General features: G+C 50.3%; 1 protein-coding gene across 1 annotated transcript in view; it reads left to right on the top strand.

Annotated features, from left to right (window-relative positions):
* The window catches only part of HUWE1 (HECT, UBA and WWE domain containing E3 ubiquitin protein ligase 1), a 75,536-nt gene that overhangs the window by 51,357 nt on the left and 22,885 nt on the right, over positions 1-1,294 (top strand). Inside the window, exon 38 of the mRNA XM_077748287.1 lies at positions 22-622. Within this exon, the coding sequence (XP_077604413.1) occupies positions 22-622 (601 nt within the window). The remainder of the gene's footprint in view (positions 1-21; positions 623-1,294) is intronic.

The following is a 1,294-nucleotide window of genomic DNA, read 5'->3' as shown; positions in this document are numbered from 1 at the left end:
CTGTCCTTCTCTGGCCAGCAGGTATTTCCCAGCCACTTTACACAGCAGCGGACCAAAGAAACAAACTGTGAGAGCGATCGGGAGAGGGGCAGTAAGCAGGCCTGCAGCCCATGCTCTTCACAGTCTACCAGCAGTGGCATTTGCACAGACTTCTGGGACTTATTGGTAAAACTGGACAACATGAATGTCAGCCGGAAAGGCAAGAACTCCGTGAAGTCAGTGCCAGTGAGCGCTGGTGGTGAGGGGGAAACCTCCCCATATAGCCTCGAGGCCTCTCCACTGGGGCAGCTCATGAATATGTTGTCACACCCAGTCATCCGCCGGAGCTCTCTCTTAACTGAGAAACTCCTCAGACTCCTTTCTCTCATCTCAATTGCTCTCCCAGAAAACAAAGTGTCGGAAGCACAGGCTAATTCTGGCAGCAGTGCTTCCACCACTGTTGCCACCTCAACCACATCTACCACCACTACCACTGCCGCCTCCAGCACGCCCACTCCCCCTGCTGCAACCACCCCTGTCACTTCTGCTCCAGCTCTGGTTGTTGCCACGGCTATATCCACCATTGCCGTAGCTGCTTCGACCACGGTGACTACCCCCACGACTGCTACCACTACTGTTTCAAGTAAGTGTGGATGTAGGCTGGGAGCCTGGGGTGTGTACACCCACATCACCCCTCACTCCCCCATCCAGGTATTACTCCGTAAACAAGAGCAGTCAGCTTGGTTTGTGTTTGTGAGAGCCAGAGGTATTTGTTCTTGACCTCATCAGTCCCAATTCACTCTCTCCATCCTTTTCCTTCCCACACTCATCCACCCACCCACACAGACACTTGTGAAGACCAACAGGCATTCACTGAATGTGGCTTCCGTAGGCTAAGCACCAAAAGGAGAAGAGAGAGAGAAAAAGTCCCTATTTTCAAAGAACTCCCAACCTTTCCACCCTGGTTGAGGGATCCAGTTCTCGGGAAAGAATTCAGGAGCAGGCAGGACATCATGCGAATCAGTGCAATAGCTAAGCTGTCCTAGGAAGTAAAGGGAATGAGCACTACAGCAGACTAGTAAATAATTATTTGAAGAAGGTTTTGAGGAGGGGACTCTAATGGTATGGAAACAGTCGAGAAAAGTTTGGGATTATCACTTTAGAAGGTACTGTCATGAGAGTCCTTGACAGACCAAGTCACTAGGATTTGGCTTTGGTGGGTGGCTTTTCATTTTCACTACTTTACCATATTGAAGCCCTGGACAGTTTAGTGATTGCTTTGTTCTGGCCTGTGAGTTTCAGAGGCTCATACTGT

The sequence above is a fragment of the Crocuta crocuta genome, unplaced genomic scaffold (genome assembly GCF_008692635.1).
Source record: "Crocuta crocuta isolate KB4526 unplaced genomic scaffold, BGI_CrCroc_1.0 scaffold1307, whole genome shotgun sequence".
In the NCBI taxonomy this organism is placed as follows: domain Eukaryota; kingdom Metazoa; phylum Chordata; class Mammalia; order Carnivora; family Hyaenidae; genus Crocuta; species Crocuta crocuta.
The sequence above is the reverse complement of the archived record's forward strand: the minus strand, read 5'-3'. Positions and strand labels throughout refer to the sequence as shown.